The sequence below is a fragment of the Tursiops truncatus genome, chromosome 1, assembly GCF_011762595.2.
Source record: "Tursiops truncatus isolate mTurTru1 chromosome 1, mTurTru1.mat.Y, whole genome shotgun sequence".
Taxonomy (NCBI): Eukaryota; Metazoa; Chordata; class Mammalia; order Artiodactyla; family Delphinidae; genus Tursiops; species Tursiops truncatus.
The window spans coordinates 108462832-108489432 of NC_047034.1; the positions used below are offsets into that span (position 1 = coordinate 108462832).

Below are 26601 nucleotides of genomic sequence, written 5' to 3' on the forward strand. Positions count from 1 at the left end.
AGGACTCCGCTGAGCTAAATGTGATTTCAGAAGGTGTGTGTAAAGAGGATAGAGAAAAGGGGGAATGGGAGACACTCAAGAGAGAAAACATCAAATTGGGGACTGCTGAAAAAGGAAACGGTACATGGACACTTGGAGAAAGGTTACTAGTCACCTACACGCTTCGGGAATGTCGAGGGAGTACAGCGTGGGAAGCGAGAGGGTCGGAGCTGTGCCTGGGCGGCTGCGAGCGCGCCCCAGGCGCGGCGGGCCCAGGGGCTTGCGGACAGGGGCGCCCCAGCCGGGCGCGGGGTGGGGGGAAGGTTGCGGGGCGGAGGGGGAGGTGTGCACTACGTTTGGTGACGTCATTGCAAGTCAGTGAGCGGTGAAATTTAACACCGGCCGGATTTGCTTGGCTCCACTTCTTCCAGGGGAAGCAGCCGGCGTCAGTCAACGCCGAGCGCCTGCAGTTGCCACCGGTCCCCTCGCACGGACCAGATTTCCGAAGTGGGTGTGTGTACTTGTATGACAAATGTTCCAGCGCGGGTTGTTTCCAAGGACTTCCTCCCCCACTTCATCTCCTTCCCTCCCCCCACCCCTTTCTCCTCCCAGGCCCAAAGCAGAGGACTCCACTGGAGTCACGGAGTCGTCTTTGAACCGCAAGTGAACTCGAGGGCTGCACTCGCAGCCGAGCTCCCGCTTCTGCCGGCGCCCCGCCGCCTGCCCGTGAGGTCTCCTCGCCCGCCCTCCCAGGGCAGGACTCCCCCCGGACTTGTCTGTTACCGAGCTAGGGAGCTAGGGAGCCTAGCTGCCTACCCTCCGGGTGCTATTTCTTTCCTCCTTCCCATCTCCCCCCTCCCCTTGTGGTTATTGTTGAGGTTTTGGAGCATCGTTTTCATGTGATTTTCCCCCCCTTTTTCATGGACAGTACCTGCACCCTTAGCAGTTCGGAGCTGGCTTCTGTTTTTCGTTAGCGCTTCGCCGTACGGACAAATGCATACAAATGCATTTAGGAGCCCGCAGGACAAGGCGTGGACAGGTCTCCCACACAGCAAAAACGTAAGTAGCCCACACGCCAGGGCAGGGGTTAGAGCACCCCCTCTCCCCACCCCCTGGATCCGCTGAGCCCGTTGGAGATCTGTGCACCAGCTCCCTGGCACTTTTTTGAAGTTGGGAGTCGCTGAACAGCCGTGGCATCCTCCTGTTGTCTCCTCAATTTGTAAAATACTGTGTTTGAAAGGAAGCCTCCTGCCAGTGGGTCTCTCAGACAGTTTATGCTAAAGAGATACTGCGGCTCTGGAGGAGAAGCTCGCTGGCTCGCGGCCCGACGCGGGCGGCCGTGGCTCCCGCAGCTCCGGAGCTGGACTCGGACGCCAGCCCAGGCTCTAGCTCCCGTCGCCCTCGCGCCCTCCTTCCCTTCTCCTCCCTCGGAGCCCTGGCTGAGGTCCTGTTTCCCTGCGGTGCTCCTCGGGGCGTGCACTCTGGGTATTGCTGGGGCGCTTAGGTGTCCCCTGGGCTCTGTGCGCGAAGCCTGGACCTGGGCACAGGCGTGAGGGCAGGGTTGCCGGGTAGGGGGAGAGGGTGCCCACAGAACCTCGGGCATCAGGGCCCTCCTGGACTCGTGGGACTCAGCGGCAGTCTCCTGTAGTTGTTAGGAGGCCAACAAGCGTGCTGCCCATCTGGGGCCCAGGCTGCGCCCTGGTCACTGGAGTGTCACTGCGGAAGGGGCTGGACGCGGGGAGGGGGCGGGGCTGCTGCTCCCGGGGAGTGTTCGCGTCGACCCTGGCTGGCACCCCACCTTCTCTTTGGGCGCTGTACCTGCTCCCACTGCCTCACTCGGAAAAGAGCGTACATTGGGGGTGGGGTGGGGCGCATGGCCTTGGCTGGCTGCCCTGGCCCCCCTGGAAGAGGTCATTGGGTTACGCAAGTTTGATTCTGGCCCCGGGGGCGGGAGGGACGAAAGCGACTGCAGTCGTTCTCTGCCACTAGGCTGCCCCTCGGGAGAGTAGGTAGGAGGAGGGCCGGGGGCAGAACTGACCGTGCAGCCAAGGGGAGGCGGGGTGCGGAGAAAGACCGCCTTGTGGCAGTGTTTGTGTGAACATGTGCTTCCCAGCCGCTTGCAGCCGAGCCTGGCTGGGGCTCGCGCCCTCTCTCCTCCGACTTCTGGAAGCCTGGGCAGGCAGCCGGCTTCCCCAGTGACAAGGATGCACATCCCCACGCGCCCACAGCGCGTGACTCAGTGAGCGGGAAAGCTCGTAACCTCAGCAACCGCGTGCGTGCGGCGAGGTGCCCAGGGCCCGGGAGACCTGACACTTCTCCACCAGGGTCCGAGAAGAGGCCAGACTCTGCCAGCCACCTGACCCAGAGCGGCTCGCGCCGGTCTCATTAGTTTCCCAAGCAGGTTTCTCGCCACTTTTCTCTGGTGAAGTCCCTTGCATGGACCCTCCCGGAAAGAGGGGAGGGGAGCGCAAGGTATCCTGAGGGACCTGGCGCATCTTCCCGAGGGTCTAGGGCGGGTGGAACGCTGGAATGAGGCTTGGGTACCCGCGGATCCAGAGCCACCAGGAGTGGCTGGGTGAGGTCCTCCGCGTCCTGTCCAGCCTCCGCCTCCATCCATGTGTCCTTCTTGCTCTCCCTGCCAGCTCCGGCCCTAGGGCTTTACCTTGGCCACTACTCGAGGCCCACGTTGCTAACATTCCCCATGGTAGTTGTGACCAACCTCTCAGATTAAAGCAGATCTTCAGCTCCTAGCCCCTGTCTTGTCTGGTTTACACTTCCCTTCCAGACGCTCCTAGAAAAGGCCCTGCATAAATTCTTGGGCAGTTTGGAGTTTGTAAATTGGGTCCAGATGACTGGGGGGAGGGAGGCAGAGAAACCAAACAGAATGGATTACATCGAGGAACTTCTGAGGAAAAATTAGACTATGTGGAATGGGGAAAATAAAATCCTTGTGGAGAGACATCAGGGTGGGTAGGGGATCCTGCGTGAAGGCTCTGGTCTCCCCTGCACTCCTAGATGGGCTCCCAGCCAGGGGCCTTGCAGCCTCCTGCGATATCCAGTTTGTTCCATGACAGTTCCCAGTGGGGGTGGGCTGCAGAAAATTAACGGTAATTCAAGATTACATCAGATCGCAGCCCCTCACAGCTCCTATCACATACATGCAAAGTAGGGAAAGGTAGTTACTGATTGAGCTGAGAAAATTGTTTCTTGAAAAAATCCAGTTTCTGTAAAGAATTAAGAGTTCTTCAGTTTGAAATTAATGCTACCGGCCTCCTAGAGAAAGGGACTTAGGAGAAGCAGCTGATTAGCTGATGATAATGTCAGGCCACTGAATTAAACCTTAGAGTGCCCCATGAAATCCCTGAGATTTTAACTTTCCACCATCCTTTTGTAACTTTCCACCATCCTTTTGTGGTGATGTTTTTTGTGAGAGCAGGAGCAGTTGTTTTTTTTATTTTTTTTGTGGTACGCGGGCCTCTCACTGCTGTGGCCTCTCTTGTTGCAGAGCACAGACTCCGGACGCACAGGCTCAGCGGTCATGGCTCACAGGCCTAGCCGCTCCACAGCATGTGGGATCTTCCCGGACCGGGGCACGAACCCGTATCCCCTGCATCGGCAGGCGGACTCCCAACCACTGAGCCACCAGGGAAACCCAGAGCAGTTTTTTTTAAATCACAATTCTGATTGGTCACCCAGAAACATTTACAGTTTTAAAACTAGATCCTTAAAGACATTTTATTTCAAAGGGCTGCTTTTAGTTAGATTACCTAATGTGAATTTGTGGAATTAATAAAAAACAAAAATTAAAACCAAGAGTCAGTGTTAGATAGATTGATTTAACATGTTGTCGGAAAGTCTCCCAGGCAGGCTATTATGGTCATTAAAGGGTTTCTGTAACCAAAGGGGGAAACAAAGTTTGGTATATAAACATCTATTTCCTAGCTAGCATGAAATTCTATTTTTAAAGTTGCTTAGTTATCTTTGCATTCAAATAAATGTTTAAAGTAAACTGATGTCTCAGGGAGAGGAATTGTAATTTATAGAAAGTAATTTTGAGTGTTATTTATACATTCTGCTTGGTAATCGGTGAAGCTGCAGGAGGATAATAAATTTTATTATGGGAATTTGAACAGCTGTACTAGTTTCCTTGCCATGCTTTGCAACTGTGACTTGTTTTAGAATTTGTAATTCTGAGTAAGAAGTGAAGTAAAGACGATTTCATTTTCATTCTCATAAAAGGCTAACATTCTGCCATTCATTCACTCATCATTTACTCATTTATTCAGCAAATGTTTACTGAGCTCCAGTTAAGTGTCTAGCATGGTTCTAGGCAGAAGTGATACAATGATTGAGCAAGACAGAAGCCTAATTGCTGCCCTCCCAATGTGCCCAGTTTAGTATAGGAAACAGAAAATGAAACAACCAAGTATAACAAAATGAGATAAGGGTATACACAGAAGGACATCTAACAGTCTTGGTAGTTGGGAAAGGTCGGGAGGAGTCCTACTGGAAGGAAAGGCTGACCAAAGGCAATGAAATCTAGAGTCAGACCTAAGTGGAAAAGGCATGGAGCTTTACAGACAGAGAGAAAAGTAAAAGGCTCAGAGGTGAGACAGCACAGTGCATTTGAGGGCCTGAAAGAAATGAAGTTGGTTGGAGCACACATTCTAGGGGAGAAGTGACTGGAGCTGGATCTGGAGAGAGAAACAGAGACTAGATCATGCAAAGCCGTTACTTTCTTAGCTGAATAAATGGAGGTTAGGATCACCTGGCTTTTTGATCTTGGGGTCAGTGTACAGGTGGAAAATGTCAGAGAAGTTATATATTTGTTGAAACTCAAGACCACCTGGTAGTCTCATTGACTGAAGATTGATACATTCATTCATTTAAAAATCTTTATTTAACAGTAGTGTATGCCAGAAACTTTGCTAAGCTAAGCAGTAATCAGTTTAACAATCTCTGTGGTACTGCAAGGAGAGACTATTTTAAGTGTATATTTCTTCCCTGCTACTGACTGGACTCTAGGCATTTTGATCACTTGAAGTCCTCAAGCATTTTTATCTCCTTTGCATTTCATGAGTTGCCTGTATGCTTGGAATTTAACCAAAAGTTCTAGTATGTTTCACACTAGATTAGTTATACAGGTACCTATTGAGTTGAATTCATTGTGTATAAGTTTTTGACAACACTTTACTCCCTACTGCTAGGATAAGAACCGTTTTTCAGTTATTTTGGGAACAAAGTACAGAAATTTTACTATTACTGGATCTTAGCAGCTAGTAAAGAGCAAAATCTGTAAAGCTGTCATGACTTAGAGAATTTTTTGGCTTGTAAACGCAGTGTGATGGAAATTGTTGAAATTCTTGACGTATATTACATGTATGTTTTTCAGATTAGTCTACTTTTTCCAATTGGTTTAAACGAAAATCGCCAATTCAGTAAAAAAAAAAAAAGTTTCTTATTCACAAATTGAACCTGTGTAGGAATGAGCATCAGTAACTTGAGGACATATATCATAAAACCTGAAAGTCTCATGGGTGCCCTAAACAAAAAGATGCCTGAAATTCCCCTGAAGTAACTTAAACCCTTCAGATAAAGAGAAAGTTGAATAGCTCTAAGAATTATTTAGGGAAGATGCCTGGGATGGATATTAGTTCCTTAAATATTCTCAGTATGGTCTTTAGATATCTATTTCCTGCTTGATCCCCTCGAGGCCTTCACCCTTCACGTGTCTGGTCATGTTTTGACTGTGGCTTATGTCAAACTGAAAATGTGGCTAGCAGACCAGACACACAGAGTATTTCACATTTTGTTATATATCCTCAGTAATATTATGGGTTATATTTGCTGAACATTTATTGAATGTTTCTTACCATATTGTTAACTTCTTTCAGACCTGGTCTGATTTTGTTAACTGTCTGAGTATATGTACTTCTGTTACTTTATATTAATGACACATGGTCCAGACGTACAAAAAAATGAACAAAAACAGGCATGGTTTGAATATTTGAAAAATATTTGTATTTAATACACTAACTAGACTTTTTATTAGGGTACACTAAATGTATGAACAAATTAGCAAAGTAGACTATTTTAGGTTACTTAATTAAAAAAGAATTGGCCAGAACTGTATGAGGACCTTTCCCCAGCTGTGGTTAAACGACATGCCCTTTATATATAGTGATTTATACAACATCTTGCTAAGAACGTAGCTTGATTTTTGTCCTCTAATGCCAGTATATTACTAGGATTCTGCCATACACACAAATTTGGTGGTTTTATATTTGGAATTCAAAATATAAAATTTATATTATGTCATCACATAATAGATGAGTCAGCTAAGACTCAGAAACTTGAAACAACCCACCCAAGGTCACAGAATGAGTTTGAAATAGAACCAGGATTAGCCTTTTGACTCCTAGTCTAGTGTTATTTTCTTATTAACCATGTTGTTTTCTCTGCAACAACTTAATAGTTTTAATTTTAACTTATTTAAGGACTCCAGCATGTCTAGCATGATATGCACAGCACTACAGTGGAGAAGCCCAAAGCACAGCTGCTACCCTTGAGAACTCTATCATCTGCTAATGTGGAAATGTGATATTTTTTTCTTAATTAAGTAAATGTATCATAAATGTAATATCATGGGGAGGGGGGAGCAAAAGCAAAGAAATAAACAAGCCCAGCTCAACTAGACATTTCCCAGAAAGCTTGGATTCATTAGACATCCATTTTATTCAGTGATAGAGCTGGGCTCTTTATCAACCTGATTATATCAGTTAAGCTTGATCTCTTCTCTGTGTTCCAACTTCAGAGATGAGAAAAAACAGTTAAAGTGAAAAAGAAGACTTCCATTTACCCTACCACAGCAGAATTTTTTAAAAAAAATTCTTCTTTCCCTCTTTGGACATCCAACTAAAAGTACCCTTATTTTACTTTACTTTTTCCTAAGTGTTAAAAGAATTAGGTTCATAGGGAAGAATTGAATTCCTCAGTCATTGAGAGATCTTACTATTATTCTGTTCCTGTTTAAAAATATTTATTGTGTCAATTTTATGTAAGAAATTGATAAAAGGTGAAGACCTGTTACTTGCTCAGATATTTACTTACTAATTAATCATAAAAGGTACAACAGGGCTTCCCTGGTGGCGCAGTGGTTGAGAGTCCGCCTGCCGATGCAGGGGATATGGGTTCGTACCCCGGTCCGGGAAGATCCCACATGCCGCGGAGCGGCTGGGCCCGTGAGCCATGGCCGCTGAGCCTGCGCGTCCGGAGCCTGTGCTCCGCAATGGGAGAGGCCACAGCAGTGGGAGGCCCGCGAACTGGAAAAATAAAGAAACAAACAAACAAAAAAAAAACAAAGAAAAAAGGTACAACATATATGGGCTATAATACAGTTAAAATTAAAGCATCAAGAGTACAGAGGTGAGGAAAAGATCCAGTCCTCTTTAGGGATGATGGGAAAATTCATGGAGCAGGTATTCAAATTAGGCTTTGATGATACTGAACATTGTGACAGGTGGAGACTGAGAGCTTTTCAGGCACTTACAAGGTCTGTCCATGGAGTAGAGAATAACATGATATGGCTGGAGCTTTGTAAGATGTCAGATGTAATTTTGTCAGATGTAATTGGTCCATAGTGCTAAAAAAAGAAAGGAGGTTGAAGCTGAATGATAAGGGCCTTGAACACCTGGTGAGGAACTTGACTTTTCCTGCTCTTCCTTAGTTGTACGGTCAGGCCATTCAAGATGGCTGTTCTCTTGCTCTCTGTAAATCCCCTGCTCGACCAGGCCCTGCTTCACTCACATGACTATCCAATCTTCTTAATTATAGGACTTAATTAGTAACTGCCCACCTGTCCCCAGCCGCTGGTTTCCCTGGTAACTGATGAGCCAACCTGATGTCAATCCTCCCTATAAATGGTAGCCTCCTTCTCCCTCTGGGAGGTTGCTGTTTTGTCCTGCTTGCTGTCTGCTAGGTACGGTGCTGCGGGTGTTGCTCCAGGACCTTTTGCTTCAGACTTGTAAGATCTCGTATCCAACAAACCGTTGATGTCTCCTCTGTCGCTGTTTTGGGGCTCTTTTTTCAGTTTAGACGTTGGGCAACTCTGAGGCTTGCCGGCCTGTGGGGTATAGCCCGACAGTTGGCCAGAAGTTTGGGGCAGAATTAGAAAAAGAGAAAGAAGATCACTATTTCCTATCATTGATCTCTCTCTTAGTCATCAAATTAGTACATAGGTACGCTTACCTAAGGTGTGGCTCAACTGATTTGTCATAATCTCCTAAAATCACCTGGCTGAGGGATGATGTTTGATGTGTTCAGGTTTTCCTGCCTCACGTCAGGAGTAGACTTGTTAACATATCTAGAAATAACTTTATTTTCCATTTTTTTCCCCTGAGGTCATGGGAAAGTCTGAGTTGGCTGAATTGCCACGTGAATAGTGCTAGTTACTGTACTCTTCACTAGTTAGCTTTATTCTGGATGGAACAGTGCCTGTGGGTTATTTCTAAGCTCTCAGTGAGCCAGATTACTTTGGCCAGGTGAGAAGTGCATCCTTTCATGTTGCATTTTCTGTTAAAACAGCATAATTCTGATATACTGTCCTTCAGTGACCGGAATCTTGAGCTATTTTCTAGTCTTACCGATGTACGTCCTGCCAGTTGAAAATAGAAATTTGAAAGGAAAAGAGCCTCCTTTTACTCAAATTCTAGACCCCGTTGGGATCCATCCTGGAGCACCCAAGGAAATTATTTTCATTTCACACTGTGGTCCTCAACGTTGCACATTGGAATCACCTGAGAAGTGTTTAAAAATCCCTGTGGGACAAATTAAAATCACTCTGAGGGTGGGGGTGGGGAGGGAAGAACCCAAGTGTTAGTTTTTAAAAATCACCAGGTGATTCCACTATGCAGCTCCGGTAAAAAGATGCAAAACAAGTAGGCCTCATATCATCTGTTGAGCATCATCTCTTCCAGAACAGTGGTCCTGGGTGTGTAGTTCCCCAGATCTGCATCATCAGCATTGCCTGAGAGCTTGTTATAATTGCAAATTTTTGAGTCCCACCCCAGACCTACTGAGTCAGAAACTCTCAGGGTGGAGCCTGAGAAATTTTTAACAAGCCCTCCACGTGATTCTGATACCCACTCATGTTTGAAAATCATGATCTAGAGCAGTAGAAAAGGATTTTTTTTTAAAGGGTCAAATCTTATTTGTGTCGTCATAAAATTAGATATATGTGATTTAAGCAAAATATTAGGTTATTTTAAGTTCAATGTAACTATCAATAGTAAATGTTCTAAATTGTTTTTCCTCAGAGTTTGGTACACATGCAATCAATATTAGAATCACCTAGTTAAAAATGTATACATGCTGAGGATCCACTTCAAATTTATGAATCATAGTCACTGTGGGACGGCCTGGAATCTGGATTTTTCAAAAAAGCCTCAGGTGGTTCTTTGGCAAACTAACATTTGAGAACCATCTCATGGATGACACCATATATGGGAATCTTTTATAGGCTTCATTAAAATATATGGTCCAGCTATTTGCCCATATCAGTTGAAATTTCTATAATGATTCAGTTGATTAGTTTGTAGAGTTAATGATTGTTAAGTATTCTATCAAAGTCTTATAAAAGCTGTGCTCTGTTTTAAGTATGACCATAGAATGTACATTTTTCACTTACTGAAAAAATGCTTAATACTATTCTAATACAAATAATATGTCCATTATAGCAAAGAGAATAGTATAATTTTATATTGTGTATAAACATACAATTATAATAGTATAATTCTATATTGGCTTACTTTGTTACATTAACATGCTCCTTACTGTTGATAAAGGTAAAAACATAGTGATAAATAGAAAATGTACCAATTACTACTAGCACACCAGGAACTTAATAAAAATGATTTTCACAGGGTTCTGTAATCATTCCTTGCAGAAATGTATTTTCAGAAATGTCATTTGAGGAGTCTGAGTTAGACTTAACAGAGTCTATATTGGCAAGAAAAACTAGGTAATAAAATAGTTTTCAGTATGCTCGTCATTACTTTTTGAAACTATCTCTGATTTTCAGTTGGTAGGTAAAGCCAATTATGAAGACTAATCAATAAAATCTATCAAAAGTTTGGTTAAACTAAAAAAATCACAAAGTATTTTTACCTTGCTAATCAACGTGAATGAATATTTTGATTTGTAGTGGTTGAGTACTGTGTTCACAATTACTGCTAATCACAGTGGTCAGTGTTGACATCTACAGGTCGTTAGTATTTTCAGAACCAACGAGTCGTGAATCTAGTGCGAATGATTTGAATATGATCTGCAAATAGATTTTATATAAAACATTTAAGCAAATAACTGGTTTCATCAATTTATAATCACTGTGGTTAAGTGACTATAAGTTGTATTTTGTGCCAATCTGTAATACTTTGTAAAATTACATGTATGGTGATTTGACATAATATATACTGCTAATAATAATTTCACCTGTACTAGTTCACATTTATTGAGTTTTTCCTGTGTGCCAGGTACTGTTTGGGGTACTTTACATGAAGTTTTTTAGTTAATATTCAAAAACCATTATGAGATAGACTTAATAGATGGAGACACTAGGGCACAGAGTAATATAAAGGGTGCCCAAGACACAGTAAGTGGCAAAGCTGGAACTTGAATTCAGAGCCCTTGCTTTTGACCAATGAGTATTAAAATACTGTGTTAATTAAAATAATAGCTTAATTCTTAATCTTGCACTAGAGTTCATTTTGAATTTTATGATTTATAGGTCATAAATGTCCAACTAAGTTTTTCCCAATTGTTTTTCTTTTTTTAGGAAACTGCTTCTTCATTTTATTGTACTATGTGTGTCAGGGGGTGCTGTTCATGCACAAGATCAAGGTAAGAATGTTACCTTGTTACTTATTTACTTATATAAAAAGTCAGCTTCCAGACAGCAAAAGTGCATGACTTTTCAAGTTGTCATGACCTTAAATTCAACATTAAACAATAAAAAATTCTACCCAGTACAATGAGAAAGTAAGGGTGAAGAAACCAATTTTGGGGGAAATATGACCTTTAAGGAATTACTCATATCTTCTGTCTGTGAAATTGCTTACCTTTTTAAGCACACTCTCTGTAGAAGAGAAGTTTTGTACAGTAAAAAGGCTTTGCTTGTGACTTCATTTTAAGTGGGAGTTCTTGGGGGTGGCAAACTGTGACTGAATTACCTTTGCACTTCTTGAAACAACACAGGCATATACTAAATGCTCCGTCTAGATTTACATCATTAAGAAACAAAATAAAATGTGAATACCAGGGGGCTTGGGATTTCATTTAATTCAAATGGAGAGGTTTAGAAAGTAGTTGAAGGTTTTGTTTTGTTTTTGCTTGCTATCTAGTTGCTCTGGTGGTATGGTGATAGAGTTTGGGGAATCTATATACACCCTAATTTATTCATTTATTAAACAGCATTTAAATAATATTTTCTGTTTGCCACCATAATATCCTAATTGCCAGTGATTGAAATGTGAATAAGGTAATGCCTCTGGCCCCAAAGTGAAAAAACAAGTGCCTTTGTCAAAGGTTAAAAAAAAAAAAAAAAAAAGCCAAAGTCAAAGAGAAAAACCCTGAAGCTGGATCTACAGAAAATATCACCGTGGTACTGATTTTTTTTTTTCCTCCTCTGCTTTGTATCAGCAGGGCTGCCAAATTATTCATTTGACAGAACCAACTTTTCAATTCAATGACCAATTCAAGGTGTCACTTGTCAATTTAGTCAATCAAATAATAGTAGAAAAAGACAAGTAAACAAAATACATGTAGGTAGAGAGAGGGCACAAAGGAGGGGGTGGTACTCTATTTATTGACCAAATTGACCAACGGGCATAACGTTAAGTATTCTGTCGAATACCACATATATGAATTAAAAGGTATCACGGAAGGCATTTTCTAACTGTCTTTTATGGGAAGATCATTAAATCAGGTCACATGTAACTTCATAAATGCTATTTTTGACCAAGTCATTTCTGTTGCTTTAGTTTGCTTTAAGTAGCCAAGAAGAGGAGAGAAACTCTCTCTTAACTTCTTGCTATCATTACTGTTAGTTTCTGAGAACTTATGTTACCAGTCACTGTGCTAGTAGAATATACATTTTCTTCATCACTACCTCATTGCAGGGTTTTTATAATTATGCCCATGAATTGCTGAAACCAAGATTAAGAAGAATAAATAACTACCCCAAGGGTTGCAGGCTAATAAATGGAAGAACCAAGATTTGAACTCAGGTATTTAGACTATAAAGTCTACAAATTCTTTAAAATTAAGCCTCTTGGACAAGAGAGAATATAAAGATGATAATTGTCATTATTAAATATCTATTTTGTGTCTTGTCATTTGCTGGAATTTTACATATGTGATTCTAATCCTCGTAATGAACCTGTAGGGTAGTATCATAGATGAAGAAACTGAGGCCCAAGGAAGGGGCTTGCCCAGCTAAGAGCTGAATTTGGGCCTGTCAAGTCTGACCCAAAAAAAACATCAAAAAAAACCCTACTTCTTTCCATTACACATACCCTTTGCTTTACAGTTGTCATCTGTTAGTGTTATGAGTTTAATAATTTACAAAATGTGTCATTATCCAAATATTAAAAACCCAAAGAAAGATATAAGGAAAGCTGAATATTTATTAATAGATTTTTTTTAAAAAAGTCAGAAGCAATGAAAGGAGTAAATGAAAGAAATATTTCTTTCAACCTTAAGATTTCATTTACAGAATACAAAATGTGCTTTTTTATTTCAGGGTGAACATCTTTTCAGACTTCATAAAATTTTATTTTGAGTTCTTAACAAAAAAAATATTTTAAAAACCTCTTTGACTTTATAAAATTTAGTACTTTTGAGCACAAAAATGAAATGAAAGTAGTGGTATGTTATTAGAAACTTAGAAGTACTGTTTTCCTAAAATAGTTTATTGTTGAATTGGCATGATACAATAATATAATATCTAATCAGGAGGTTATAAAAACATTTTCAGAGAAATTGTGATTTGATAGTGATTACAAATATCATTTGCAACCTTAATACTGCTGAATATGTATACTTGAGCTAGAGATGATCCCAAATTAGACTTCTCAGAAATAAATATAAATATTTATTGGTGCTTATGATAGTTGCCCAAACTTAAAAAAAGTAATACAAGTATATAGTTTAAAAAGTCAAGTTGTGCTACAAAATATATAACAGAAAATAATATCCCTTGACCTTACCTAGTCTTGCAATCCTTTACCCAAACTTTCTTTTGGTTTTACTCTCCATAGTTCTTAATAATATGCTTGTATATTGTATTGACTTCCTATTTTTGATGAAGAGAGTTTAACATTTTTACACCATTCTATGCCTCCTCTTCACTCTCTTCTTTTCTTCTATCCTCTCTGTATAGTTTTCCTCCTTTTTTTGTTGTTTGTTTTGTTTTCTATGGCACTATGACTAATTCTTAGATACTCCAAAAGAATTTTAAAACTTCTTTGAAAACTATTTTATTACAAATACACCAAATACTCTAACCATTTGAGTTTTTTTTCTTGGAGATATTTCTTCTGGAAGCTAAGATTCTGTTCTGCCATGGATTGGTAGCTGTCTAAGCTTCTTGTAAATTTGATGCCTCTCATCTGTGTTAGATCCAGTATCTTGGAACTCATATTTTCCTTTTGCATTGTCCATTTCCTAATTTGAGTGGAGCATATCATCCAATAGCATCCTGAGAATGTGTACTTAGGTGTTATACTTCTTGCATCATTGCATTTCTGAGAATGTGTTTATTTCACCCATATGCTTGAGGGTAGTTTGGGTGGGTATAGAATTTTAGGCTGTAAATAGTTGTCTCTCAGAATTTTAAAGACTTCCATCCATTGTCTTCTGGCTTGCACTTAAAAAATCTGATGTTATGCTAATTCTTGATTCTTTATGTATGACCTTTTAATTTTCCACTTTAAACCTTAAGATCAGCTGTTTATCCTTGATATTTTGAAATTTTGCAATAACGTGTTTTTTCAAGTTATTCTGATGGGTAGTCATTAGGCCTTTTCAATGGGGAAATATCTTTCATTTTTCTGGGAATTTTCCTGTGTTAGTTTTTTTCTCTCTGACATATTTATTTCTTCTTTCTATAAGTTCTATTGGTCAGATATTGGATCTGGATTGAACTCCGTATTTTCTTATTTTTAGCTCCGATTTCCCATTTTTGTTTTCTTTACATTTTATATCAGATTTTCATGAGTCACTATTCCCAAATATTTAAATTATTTACTTGTGCTGCATTTAAAATTTTAAGAGATTTTTCACTCAGATTGCATCTTAAAAAATAACATTTTGGGGGAAGGGAGGGAGAAAAAAAAACATTTTGTTCTTGTTTCTTTGGTATAATATCTACTCAGCTTTCCAAAGATAAAAATTTTTTTGAACTTTTATTCTGCTCCCTGTATTGTCTTTGTTTCCCACAAATTTTGGTTTGCTTTGGTCTATTATGTTGGAAAAATTCTTCATAAGTCTATATTACCTGTGTTATCATTTAAAAGCAAGGCAATAAAATTATGCTTGGAAACTCTTTTTGCATGGGTGGGCTTGTTAACTGGTATATTCTACATAGAGCGTCATAAATGAACATTGCTGACCATCTCGTTGTTGGACCGCAAGTGTCTAAGGCTGTCCAGTTTCTTTAGAGAAGAATCCTTCAATTTCTTACTTGTAGAATATAATCCTGGTTGCCACTGTTATTGGAGTTAAATGATACAAAGAGGTTCTTGGGAGGCGGGGAGTTGCTGTCTCACCATTTAGTATGTAGATTTTTACTGAATTCCCTTGTTCTCATTATGGCGCTTCTTTTCCCTCTTCTGCTAGGATTGATTCAGTGTTTCTACATAAGAAAGCTCTAATCTGCAGTTTTGCTCTCAAAGCTTCTTATACAGATTTTCAGACCCTCCCCTCTCTCCCATATGATGCCTCATGCTTCTTTCCTGAATTCAGTGATTTGGAGCCTTCAGTTGTTGAGCCTTTTCAGGACTTTGAAGTGTGAACTGGCCTGCCCATCATTAGCACTTCCTTCTTAAAGCCCTTAGTGTTCGTCAGCTCTAATTCCTTCATGTGTTTTTCATCTTTCAAAAATTCGTTGATATCTCTTATCTGTTGTTTCTTCTACCCTTTCACTTTGCCTAGGTAGTTTTAAACCACATTTCCTTATTCTCATTTTAGTGAGACTTTAAGACTATGCAGAGATAAACATCTGTTATTTGCCATGTTTTCAGTTCTTCCTTTAACTTTTAGCACAGCTAAGAAAACCATTAAAATATCCTGTTCATAAATATAAATCTTTCTTTTATAGCCGAGGTTTAGGTATAACCAAATGAATAGATGATTCTATTTCAAGAAAAAATTATTTAAGACTGAGTTTTCCAAGGATTTGACAGAAAGTTCCCTTTTCTTATATGATACAGTCTCCTTATAACTCTGTTGGTGGGCTGGCTGCCAGTGAGGTAGGCGTAGTTGCAACACCTCTGTGTGATACCTTACACCATATGAGATGTAAGCTAATTGTCAACATACACAGCACTCCTCAGGTTCATGATCCCTAGGTGTGCAAACCACAGCTGTAGAAATCTCTGTGTAAAATGCGTGTCTCCAAGAAGAGTATTTTCTGTGGAAATTAACCCAAAAATGTGTTTGTTGTAAGAAGCAACTCATTCTAGTTGCAGTAACTCCAAGCATTTTCTGCCAAAACCCCTTATGGACACTTAACCAACAATTTTACACATAGGTTAAAGCTTCATTTCTCATTTTATAAATAAGTTGCTTTTATTTCTTTATCCAAAATAGATGTACTTACATTAAGAATACTGTTTTTTGGGTTTTTTTTTTGGTACGCGGGCCTCTTACTGCTGTGGCCTCTCCTGTTGCGGAGCACAGGCTCCGGATGCGCAGGCTCAGCGGCCATGGCTCACGTGTCCAGCCGCTCTGCGGCATGTGGGATCTTCCCAGACCGGGCACGAACCCGTGTCCCCTGCATCGACAGGCGGGCTCTCAACCACTGTGCCACCAGGGAAGCCCAAGAATACTGTAAAGTCAAAATTTCCTCTTCTAACATACCCAGTGACAGTGGTGCACAGGTATTCTGGAGCCAGAATCCTGGGTTTATGCCCAGGTTCCAGTGCCTACCAGTTACGTGACCTTGAGCAAGTTCCTTACATACTTTGAGCCTCAATATCAGAAATTTAAAAGTGAGGATGATAATAATTCTTACTACATAGGTTGTTGTGGGTAAAATGAGAACACATGTAAAGTGCTTAGTGCATGACTATTATATACATGACGAGCATACGATAAAGTTTAGTAGAAAAAAATACTCTGGATCCTTTCCTTTTTCTATATACTGATGATATTGAAAAAATAAAATAAAATAGTTGGTTTTACACAACTTCCTTTAGTTCCTTAACTCAGTGAGCTGGAATTCAAGAAGCCTATATTTGAGTCTTAATTCTGGCCCAGACGATTTGGGTGAGGCTATATAGAACAATGGGAAGTGGATATTAGGCACTTGCTTAGTTATTTAGTCAATCTGGGTAAATTGGCAAGGAGAAAAGTATATTGAAGCCTGTATGATCTTCCTCATGTACAACTCTGATTTTATTTTAAACAATCATTTTATTTTTTCATTCCTACAAACTAGAAAGAACATAGCTTTGGTGACTTAACTGACCCAGATACATGAAAATTTTAAACAGTGAGAATTTGTTAAAATTAAGTGCTTTTTGTATTAATTTAGTTAATTAATAATGCACTAATACTGTAATTTATTACACTCTTAAATGATATTACTCTATTTTTTAACTAAAAATTGATAAATCTTTTAAGCTACTAATTTCTAAGAAATGAAAGAATCCTTACATTTTGAAAGGTAACCATAATACTACCCTTGTTCCTCCAGTTTGTGATAGAATATTGTTGAATGTTGACAGGTAAAATGGTTCTTTGGCTCTCTGTACTTGTAAAAACAAGTGTAACCATTGGCTCTCCCATGTCTGTTTCTTTAGGCATATACTCTACTCCACCACAGAGTCAATTATATAGCCACTGGAGTGAGTCAAATGCTTGGGTATGAGTCAGAGTTTCAGCACCTACGGAGACGCAATTTCTCCTTTTTGTCTCCCTTTCTCCCCCCACTTCCTGTCTGTCTCTCTTTGCACCTCCCTCTCATCTTCCCTCTACCTGTCTCTCTTTTCTCCTAGCTAGTGATAATATCATACTGCTTATTATATAGGTTTCAAATGAAAGGCAAGTCAGGTTGGTGTCTGTGCCTATATCTGAGCATTAGACTTGCAGGCTTAGAAGACTGATTTTTTTTTTGGTAGATAGCTTTTGCTTTTATTTGAATGATATTATACTTATCATATTGCTTTTCACCTAACAATATAATTTGGAGATCAGTGTAAGATAGGTGCTTGAGGGTGAGCAACTGAAATTGATTCTGGTTTATTAAAAAGCAGAAAGGTTTTTCTTGAAAGCTATTCTGTGGTTCACAGAATTGCCAGGAAGTCTAGAGAATCAGGTCACTAAGAACAGAAACCAGGGAAATTACGGACCAAGACCATAGGTAGAGCTACTCACCAGGAGGAGTATGGGCCACTGTGGCCACCACTGGATGGTGGACACATTTTCCTCTGTCTGTTTCTTTGTATCACTTGTTTCAAATCCAAAGCCCAAAATGGAGATGTCTGTCCATATCGCCAGCTGCTAAGGTGTGGCAAAAGTGTGTAAATGGCCTTTTCATGGTCTGTAAAGAAATGTGACAGCCAGTCTCTGTCTCCTAGAAGTTCCTTTTCCTGCTTCCATCGTGTCTGTTAAGAGGTTGTCCTCACATGCTTGGTGATCCCTGGCTCGCTGTTAATATTGAAGAAGGGGGCACCAAAGGGATGACTGAAAGCTCTGTGTGTGTGAGTGGGGCTGGTGGACTAATTGGTTTCATTGAGGGATCTCTGTACTTCACCTTCTCTAGGTCTTTCCTCTTGGGAAGTGTTGTTCTTTGGCAGAAGAATCCACCAGGTTTCTACCTGGGGATGCATGAGTCTGGTTTCCAGAGCTCTGGGACTTGGCTGGGAGGTTTCTGCAGAACAAAGTTTAATAATGGTCATCCTTGCCTCTGGCTGTACTGGAACTATTTATTTCCATTTTAAGATGTTTCTAGAAGACTGATTTTTATTAGCATACTGAGAAAGGATCTATTTGTTATTAGTATGTAACAAAACAACAACAAACCAAAACTTGAACTGAAGGCTTAAAGAGGAGGTAACACTTGAACTGAGTCTTATAAGATATGTAAACTTGGCAAGGAGGGACATACTTACCAGGACTCTGAAAGAATGAGTTTTTGTAAGCTTTGATATGGCAAGAAATTCAAGGAAAAGTTAAGTATCAAGAATAGGAATTACCGTGGAGTGAGAAGATAAATCATTGAGAAGAAACGTGTAAACCAGTGTAAATTAGGGGGCAGTCCCAAAGACCACACTTACTTCTGACACCAACTGCAAGTTTGAGGGTCCCGTCCCCAAGACCAATTTCAGGCTCAATAATGCTCTAGAAGGACTCACAGAACTCATGAAATCTGTTATACTCTGTTACGGTAGATTATAGCAAAAGGATACAGATTAAAATCAGTCTAGGGAAGAGACTCAGGGAGAAGAGTCTAGGAAAGTCCTTATGTGGAGTGTCCAGTTATGCTTTCCCAGTGGAATCATGGTCAGTGCCAACCTTCCCAGCAATAATATGTGATAATATGCACAGGATATTGCCAAGCAGTGAAGTTTATTAGGAAGGTATGGAATGTGAGACTAGAAATATAGGCAGGAGGTTATATCATTAAGGGCCTGAGGGCAGAAATAAGATGATTGAGTTTAGTACTAAAAGCTATGAGAAATACTGATGTGTTGTTGTAGGAAGGGGTGTCATGAACTAACGTTCATTTTCTTCTGTGCTTTAGGAAGCTTTCTCTAGCAGCAGTGTGGATGATGGATGGGACAAGGATGTCTCACAAGAGACAGAGAAATCTATTAGGAGGCTAATATTAAAATCTGACTAAAGAGAGCCTAACTAAGGCTTGTGTTGGACTTGGTGACTGAATAGATATGGAGAATGGGTGGGAAGGGAAGTATCAAAGATAATTACCAGGTTTCTGGGTTAGATGACTGGATTGATTAATTCATTCAAGCAATACTGTGGACCTACTTTGTTTTTAGTCATTGTCCTAGTTGTTGGAATATTACTGTAAAACAAGATGAAGGTCTACTCTGAAGGACTTACATTTCAACTAGAGAGCCAAGTAATAGTTTATATATACATACATTTTTCCCCTAAATTTTCAGTGTTATGAAGAAATTATAAAGCTCAGTAAGACATTAGAGTTAGAGAGTTATTGGGGCAAGGAGGATAACTGTTTTATAGTTTAGGTAATGTGGCCAGGGAGAGCCTCTCTGAGGAGGTCACATTTGAGCCTAGATCAGAATGAACTAAGGGTTTAGAGCATTCTAAGCCAAGAGAAAAATAAGTGTATATGCTGTGAGTTAAAAATGAGTTTAGTGGTTTTAAGGAATAAGAAAAGACCAGTTTGGATGGAGCAGAGGTGGGATGAAATGAAGGGAGAGATGAGATAGGTAAGAAGGGAACTGGTGACATAGGTTTCATGCACCCCGTAAAACTCTGGATTGCACTTTTAGTGTGATGGGAAGCCATTGAAGAATTTTGTTCAGGAGAATGCCATGATATAATTTACGCTATAAAAATATTACTCAGACTCCTGGTGTGGTAGTGGGGATCTTCACTGAGAAACGCACTAAAGGAAGAGGAACGAATCTGGGGGGAAATGTATTGAGTTAGAAGTGCTCGTGGGATAACTAACCTCTACTGGATAAATTCAGTGGGCAATTGGTTATTCAAACCCAGAAGAGAGGTTTGTGAGTCAGCATATGTGGTTACTGAAACCATGGTTTGGATGAAGTCATTAGGCTTGATGTTTATAGTTAAAAGAGCAAGGCGTTGTCTTGGCAACACCACGATGTATTCTGTTTAAGAAGCAAATAGGTGGAGATACAGTCAGTTCTGCCATCAGGCTACATATGCATTCCGAAAAGTTGCCATGCTAATAGACTGGCTCTAGAGAACTGCCTACATTCAAATTCTGCCTCTGAACTTCCTAGTTGGGTGACCTTGGGAAAATCATTTAAATTCTCTGTGACTTGTTTTTATAACTGTCAGATGGATTAACAATAGCACATACGTCATTATGTTATGAGAATTATGTGGCTTAATACAGTAAAATTCTTAGCATAGTTCTTGGTACATAGAAACAGTTTAATAAATGCTATTATTCTTACTCTTTAAACAATGTAAGCCATCTAATAAAGTGCCTTTATCTGTTGATAAAGAGTATTCTTTAAATACTAACTAATATCCTAAGTGACACAAACTACATTGATTTCCTGGTTAGAGCCACTCATGAAACAAGTAACTTACTATAGACAACTAAGATTTTTCTTGCTATATTCATCAGTACCAAATATCTAAATTTAAATTTGCAATTTGGTGGTATCCAGGGCTAGGCTTAAATTAATGTAAAAATTCTGTATTCAGATAGAAGACATTTTCTTTTTTCTCCTGTTCTCCCCAACCCTCTTGTCTGTGCCTTTCTATCCTTAACAGTTCTCTACAGGCATACCTCATTTTATTGCACTTGACTTTATTGCATTTCTCAGATATTGCATATTTTACAAATTGAAGATTTGTGGCAACCCTGTTTCAGTCAAGTCTATTGGTGCCATTTTTCCAACAGCGTTTGCTCACTTCATGTCTGTGTCACATTTTGGTAATTCTCACAATATTTAAAACTTTTTCATTCTATGTATTGTGGCCTGCGATCAGTGTTTTTTTTTTTTTTTCTTGTGATACACGGGCCTCACTGTTGTGGCCTCTCCCGTTGCGGAGCACAGGCTCTGGACGCTCAGGCTCAGCGGCCATGGCTCACGGGCCTAGCCGCTCCATGGCATGTGGGATCTTCCCGGACCGGGGCACAAACCCATGTCTCCTGCATCGGCAGGCGGACTCTCAACCACTGCCCCACCAGGGAAGCCCGCGATCAGTGTTTTTGATACTGTTTTGCAAAATGATTACAACTTGCTGAAGGCTCAGATGATGGTTAGCAATTTTTAGCAATAAAGTAGTTTTTAATTAAAGTATGTACATTGTTTTTTAGACATAATGCTATTGCAGACTTAATAGACTACAGTATAGTATAAACATAAATTATTATGCACTGGGAAACTAAGCAATTTGTGTAACTCACTTTATTCTGATATTGACTTTACTGTGGTGGTCTGGAACAGAACCTGCAATATCTCTGAGGTATGCCTGTGTTCTCTTCAGTCAACATCTACTCAAAGGATTTGCTAAACATTCACAGTAAGACAGGAGAGGGTAAAACTAGAGTAACAAATAGATTTCACATCAGATACCAACTCTGGTGGCTACCTAGAGAATATTTTCCACTGTGAGATTTCTGTTGGGAGAAATAACCCTGCCATGATTAATTAGGCTTGCCAAGGGAAAGGAGGTGGTATGGAGAATACAGTGGCTGTGAGACAATGTGGCAGGTAGACTTTGAAGATGGTAGACTTTGAAGTCAGTCTGTGCTGAAATCCATTTCTACCGTTCATTAGCTGTGTGTCCTTGACCAAGTTACTTAATCTCTCTGGACCTCAGATTCTTCATCTGTGAAATGAGTATAGACATTCAGTATAAACTTGAAACCATGAGATATTTTCTTTCCATTTCTGTTTCTGGATATCTTACTAATGATACAAGGTGAATGAAATAACAAATGAACCTGAAAACTGCATTTTCACCAAAACTAGGGGACTGGTATAATCTGCAGACTCCCAGAATCTGCTGAGAAAAGCAGGTGCCCTATGGAGTAAAATCAATAGTAAGATTTCAGAAAGCACCAGCAAAAGCCAACTTCCTGAAGGTGAGGAGCACACCCTGAAGTACTTAACCTTTAGCCTTTGTACAAAACAAGTGTCACAGGATCTGGGGAGGACCGAAGCTGCCCAGAAGGAAGTATAAGAAAGAATCACAGATAATAGCTAAATGGCTCAGTGGGGACAGAGCTCAGAAAATGTAAAAATCTGCTTCCTAAGGTGAAGGATTCATTCTGAAGTATATGCCAGTGGAAGGGAATACAGGGGAAGGAGAGAGGAGTTGTGAGTGGGGCTGGCTGTGGAAGTCCTCCTGGACTGGGTTTGGTTCAGAGAAGAAGGTGGGGCTGTATCAAGGAGCCATTTGAGAAGGAAACTCCGGTAATGCTGAAATGGAACCTTTGGGTTTTGAGATTTGGCAGGCATGGCCCTCCATCTTCTCCCGCAGCATCCTTCTGTAAATTGCTGGGCTATGAAACCATAAGAAACGAACATAGAAAGACACAACAAGGTAAAATGTAGGGAAAAACAGCAAAAACAAGAATGCGTACATTAAAAAAAATCACCTCTGAAGGAAGATCATAAAGCAGAAATATAAGAACTCAGGAAAAGGAAGAGATGGTAAGATATTAAAAGGAAATGAACTGTGAGCTTGTAAAACTCAAAAGAAGTGGTAGGGAAAAAAACCCTTTTACAAATCGAAATGAAATTGGAACATGAAGAGATAAGACATAGGAAACACAAAGATATGAGAAAATCAAACATGGAACTGAAGATAAGGAACATTTATAGAGAAATGATATAGAGGACGGCCGTGGAGATTCAACATACTTATAATAGGAATTTTTGAAGGAGAAAATCGAAACTATAAAATAAAATAAATATTCAAGGGTGTAATTCATGAAGTTAAAAAAAAAACCCAAAAACAAAAAAACGAGACTTGAATTTATACAACAAATGGGCATACTGTGTGCCTGGAAACATTTATCCAGACTGGTCAATATTAAGCCATATCATAATAAAAAATCGCTGTACTTTGAAGATAAAGAACAGATCTTTTGGGTATGCTATTAAAAAAATCGAGTCACTTAGAAGGAGAAAAAAATTGTCTGACTTCAGATTTTTCTCTCCTAACATTCAACACCTAAGGACAGTGGAACCATAACTGCAAGATATCCAAGGAAAGAAAATACCAACAAAGAATGTTACATTCGGTGAAAATTAAGGTACAAAACTACTAACAATTAAGTCAGGAAAAGTTCTCATGAACCCTTCTTGATGAAGCTAATAGAACATAAACTTCAGCAAAAAGTAAATGAGAAAACAGCTACAAAAGACTGGCTCTATTTAACAAAAGAAAATATGGGAATGAAACAGAATCTAAATACCATATGAACTAACAATATAGGAATGGTACAACCACTAAAAAAAAATGGGAGGAAAGGGGAAAAAACCCCAGGAAGTAGGTTAAGTTTGCTGATTGGCTTATCAGAAGCTGGGAATTAAAAATTATCCAAAGCTTATAAATCAAATACTCTAAGGATAGTATTTAATAATGAAAAGGTAAATACTAAGAAAATCCTATTGACTAATATTAGGTGGTAAAGGGGGAAAAGAGAAAAAAGAAAAGGAAACATTGTTCACTGAAAAATAGATATGTCTAAAGAGGGCTAGGGATATTGTATACATTTATAATTTTAAAGGTCAACTTTAGAATAAAAATACAAACATTTCTAATTTCAAAAGAACTACATACAAAAGTAAAGTAAACAAAGCACAAAAAGCAAAGGAAACAAAGCACATAGTGACTTTAAAAATTGGAAAACGTGAAATATGACAGCTTAAACAAACCACATCAATAACTGTAAATAGATTTAATTTTATATTCAAAAAATTTTTTTTCAGATTAGATCACAAAACAAACTCCTTCCTCTTTACCTAAAGCAGTGTTTCAATGTAGGTGAAAATAAAAGCATGGGCAAAGGTATATCAGACAAATGCAAACAAAAAGTGGGGCAAGGGGTCTTAATTCCAGATAAGGTGCAGTACCCAATAAATATATGAATTTTATGACTGTCTCTGCATAGCAATCATAACATTAATATTCATAAAGTTAAGACCACATGAGATAAAAGGCCAAAAAGACATAATAGTGATGAGACTTTCTTTACCTCTTAGTCCATGAAAGATTAATTGTATAAAAATAAGGGTATAGAGGATATAAAATAAACAATGAGGTTCAGCCAACTGGTATTAAATTCTATGCCCTGAAACACCTTTGTAAGTGCTTACCAAACTCTATTGAAAATTGACCATTTATTAGGCTAAGTTTCAAAACCAAAGTGCAAATTAGACACTGTCTTCTGATCACAATTCTGTTAAGTTAGATTTTACTAACAAAATTAGAAAACAAACAAAAACCCTTCTAACTGGAAGATTTTGCATTTCCTCTGAAATCATTTGGTTCAATGGGAAAATACAAGTAAAAATTGCATAGTTTCTAGAAAACTACAAAAATGAAAATATCACACAAAATGAAAATATCACATCAAAATCTATGGGATATAGCAAAAGCAGTATTGAGGAAATTTATTGCTTAAGTGCTATAAATAACTAAGTGCTCATTGCCAGAAACTAGACAAAGAATCAAATAAACCAAATGAAAATAGGAAAAGATAATAAAGATAAACGCAGAAATTAATGATACAGAAAGCAGACAAAAATAGTAGAAAGGATAAACAAATCCAAAGGCTATACTTTTGAAATAAGCAATAGTTATACTAAAGAACAAATAGAGGATTTCTCTGGTGGAGCAGTGGTTAAGAATCCTCCTGCCAATGCAGGGGACATGGGTTTGATCCCTGGTTCAGGTAGATCCCACATGCCATGGAGCAACTAAGCCTGTGAGCCACGACTATGGAGCCTGTGCTCTAGAGCCTGTGAGCCACAACTACTGAGCCTGCGTGCCACAACTACTGAAGCCCACACGCCTAGGGCCTGTGCTCCGCAGCAAGAGAAGCGACCGCTATGAGAAGCCTGCGCACCGCAACGAAGAGTAGCCCCCACTCGCCGCAGCTAGAGAAAGCCTGCATGCAGCAACGAAGACGCAAGGCAGCCAAAAATAAAATAAGAGTTCTAGATGCAGAGTGGGTTTGAATGCCACTCTGCCACTTATTTAAAAAAAAAAATAGAGCACAATATTCAAAATTGGAAAATTATATAGAGAACCACAGAAATAGGGAAACAAAAAGAATTGTAAGGGAATATTACATGAAGATCTCTGAGTAATGCATTTGAAAGCCTAGAAGGAAGTTATTTCATATAAAAATATAAATTTAAAAAATTGACTAAAAATTTAGTTGAAAATTAGAATAAATCAATCAACGTAGAATAAATTAGGAAGGTGAATGAAGAGTTATCAATGAAAAAGCCAACATAAGTTTGGTTTACAACTGAGTTTTATCTAACTTCTGAAAAGAATCTTAAAGGTATTTAAACTGTTCTGGGTCATAAAAAATAAGTTCAACATTATAGTCAGATAAAGATAAGGGAAATAAGAGGAAAACCACAGGCCAGTCTTAATTCATAAATATCAATGCAGAGAGTCTACAGAAGATATTCTGGAAGAATCCAGTAAGGTATTAAAAGAATAAAATATAACCGTCAAGTAGATTTTATTTTAGAAATGCAAGGAAGGTTCAGTCGAGAAGCTTTTTGTGTAGTTAATGCTTTAAAACATTTGATTTTTTAAAAATCCTGGCTATTTGTCATTAAAACTCAGAAATAGGATTGAAGGAAATATATATGTATACATATATATTAGAATTGAAGGAAGCATATATATATATATGTGTACATGTATATATATAAATATCAAAAATGTATGTATACTAAAGTTTTAAAATAATACTCTTTCTAGTAGAATTTCATTCTAATAGAATCAGAAATTTGAGGCAGTACATAGTATGGGTTAAATACAAAGACTGGTTTTCTTTGGGCAAGTAGCAGCCCTGGATATCATACCACATAATTTTGACTCTTCCTTTATGTAAGAATAGCTGATCTGGCATCATAGAATGCCAGATCATGTTTCCCATACTTTATTATTGTATATATTTTAAGCATGGTGATTTTCACATTAGCAGTGTTTCTTCCATAGTTTATTTCTTGGATTGAGAATATCCTTACAAGCAATTAGCATTGGTTAAGAGTACCCAAAGTCACAGTTTAAGTATGTTATGTTTCAGAAGTGTAAATTTTCATTGAAGATTAGGAATGATTTAGCTGGTAATTCATATTTTATGTTAAAACAAACAGCCATATTATGGAGTAAAATTAATTTTTTTTAAAAATTATAATTTTAAAACATGAGAAGTCAAAGATTTTTTTGTGTGTTTTTATGAGGCTTCTTTAAAGCATTTCCCCAAATTCCTGGAGATGCATATAATTTATAACTGCTTTTAGGAATATTTTGGTGGACATTTGCCACTATATTTGCGATTTGTAATAAAAGTGAGTTATCAAATATCTACTAATTTCCTATAAAAGGAAAGTTAAGATGATGTGTAACCTTGCTGGCTAATCTTCAGAAATCTTTGTTTTTCCTCATTTATCA

General features: G+C 39.1%; 1 protein-coding gene across 2 annotated transcripts in view; it reads left to right on the forward strand.

Moving 5' to 3' along the window:
• The first annotated feature begins 411 nt into the window (after positions 1-411).
• Positions 412-26601, forward strand: part of COL24A1 (collagen type XXIV alpha 1 chain) — a 392639-nt gene continuing 366449 nt past the window's right edge. The window contains exons 1-3 of one of the 2 annotated variants that reach the window (XM_073787806.1): positions 412-490; positions 908-1038; positions 10811-10875. In XM_073787806.1, coding sequence (XP_073643907.1) covers positions 983-1038; positions 10811-10875 — 121 coding nt within the window. In that variant the 5' untranslated portion in view covers positions 412-490; positions 908-982. Of the gene's footprint in view, positions 491-528; positions 1039-10810; positions 10876-26601 lie in introns of those variants that run through there. The other variant, XM_073787804.1, reaches the window with a different exon arrangement.